A 2106-nucleotide genomic window follows, 5' to 3' on the forward strand; every position below is an offset into this window, starting at 1 on the left:
CAAGGTCCTCTGACGCGGCCGATGCCAAAACGTCAGGCTCCACTCTGGTTATAATGAGAAACCAGGGTATTATAGCAACAAGAGACAGTAAAAAAGGTTTACGCAGGGTCTTAATCTGAAAAGAATCGTTGCGACGGGTCCCTACTGCACGTCTGCGCCTGTGTCTCCGTTGTGCCATTATCCTGGACGGGTGTGGACGTTGTTCATCTGTAAAAATAGAGGAATTTAGTTTGAAAGGAGATCGTGCGAAAAAAAGTATATGAAAAATATTTAATCAATAAGTAAGGCGGAGTCTATATTAGCTCATTGTTGCTTATACGCACAGCCCCTTGTGAAGGGGTGTGCAGCTAGGGAGCCCCTAGCTTATTTATGCCGGACTCGTCTAGCCGTGTCCGGGGTCTTTTATATGACCCTCGTAATGAAATGATGCCACGTGGACCGGGCATTTTAAGTGTAAGAGACGCGTAATGTGGTATGGCGTTGAAGCGGACAAAAGCTTCACGTCCCAATAGTGCTTGATAGCTACTTTCGAATGGGGCAACATGAAAGATTAGTCTTTCACGTCGGAAGTTGTTCGGTGACCCAAACACAACTTCTAGTAATAAGGAGCCTGTGCACTTGGCGTAAGGGCATGGCGTCACTCCTTTAAAGGAAGTGCGGCTATGTCGAATTTTAGTAAGGTCTATCCCCAACTTGCGGATTGTGTTTGGATATAGCAGGTTCAAATCGCTGCCTCCGTCCATCAGGACTTGTGTAAATTGTAGTCCGTCGATTGTAGGATCCAATATCAAGGTAGTCCATCCTGCATTTCGAACACTTCTGGAGTAATCCAGGTGGTCAAAAGTGATTGGTTTTGACATCCAATCTCGAGGTTCCGCTGGGGTGGACCGTGCGAGACCCATCTTAGCGGGTGCCGCATTGTTTTTCCGTATTATCACATGAAGTGAGTTTACTGCTTTGACTTCTTGTGGGGAAGTCTTTTGTTTTCTGGTGCCCTGCTGGTGGGGTTTATCATCATCCTCGCTTGATGCGTCGAGCCCCTTGTGTTCGGCGTTGAGTCGGCCGGACTGTTTGAAAACCCAGCAATCACGGTGGGCGTGGTTTGCAGGCCTTCCGGGGGTACTGTGGATTTGACATATCCGATCCAAAATTTTGTTTAAGTTGGATAGCTCATCACTGTTATCCTTAAGAGGCAGTGTTTTGTTGTTTGGCCGCGAGCTTTTGAATCCGGCGTTGACCGCCGTGTTCTTTGGGCTTTTCTCTTTATTCCGGCACTGATCTTTTCTGCGCCGTGATTTTCCGTTTCCATCTCTGATCTCGGATGTACTTGGGTCGCTGGTGCTGTATCTTGCTAGCCAGCTATCTTCCCCCGCGCAAAAGCGGGTCATGAGGCTTTTTAGCGCGGACATTGTCCTCGGTTTCTCTTGGCCGAGGTGTCTGGCGAGCCATTCGTCTCGGACGTTGTGTTTAAAAGCTGCTAAGGCTTCGGCGTCCGGACAGTCGACTATTTGGTTCTTTTTAGTAAGGAATCTGTTCCAGAATTTGCGCGCTGACTCTCCGGGCTGTTGAGTTATATGACTTAGATCGTCTGCATCCGGAGGGCGGACATAAGTCCCTTGAAAATTTGCTCTAAACGTGTCCTCAAGCTCTTCCCAACTTCCAACAGTGTTTTCTGGGAGGCTTTTGAACCAAATACGGGCTAGCCCTTTGAGCTTGAGGGGTAAATATTTTATGGCCTGGAGATCATCTCCTCTAGCCATGTGTATGTGTAGTATATAATCCTCTATCCAGACTCCAGGGTCTGTTGTTCCGTCGTAAGCCTCTATGTTTATGGGTTTAAACCCTGCTGGGAATTCATGATCCAGCACCTCATTGGTGAAACATAGTGGGTGTGCGGCGCCCCTGTATTTGGGTGTACGGCTGTCTTCGGACACTTGGCGTTTTGTGTTGCTTCCTAGGGCCCTCTTTTTTGGTCCGTAAATTGACCTGGCTGGGCCATCTGTTTTCCCAGGATCATGGGCCGGCTTGTGTGCGGCGCCGCTTATAGTTTCTGGCCTATCATCTGGCCGTCTATCCGGCCAGGCGGCCTCTTTGTTTTTTGACTGT

The 2106-nt window shown here is 48.6% G+C and overlaps 1 protein-coding gene across 1 annotated transcript; it reads right to left on the reverse strand.

The window, feature by feature from the left end:
- Positions 1-347: 347 nt before the first annotated feature.
- On the reverse strand, positions 348-851 carry LOC123136590 (uncharacterized; the record flags this gene model as incomplete). The annotated part of the gene is made up of 1 exon (XM_044556004.1): positions 348-851. A coding segment is annotated over one exon (504 nt), but the record flags the coding sequence as incomplete, so codon positions are not given.
- Between the last annotated feature and the right edge of the window lie 1255 nt (positions 852-2106).

The sequence above is a fragment of the Triticum aestivum genome, chromosome 6B, assembly GCF_018294505.1.
Source record: "Triticum aestivum cultivar Chinese Spring chromosome 6B, IWGSC CS RefSeq v2.1, whole genome shotgun sequence".
Taxonomy (NCBI): domain Eukaryota; kingdom Viridiplantae; phylum Streptophyta; class Magnoliopsida; order Poales; family Poaceae; genus Triticum; species Triticum aestivum.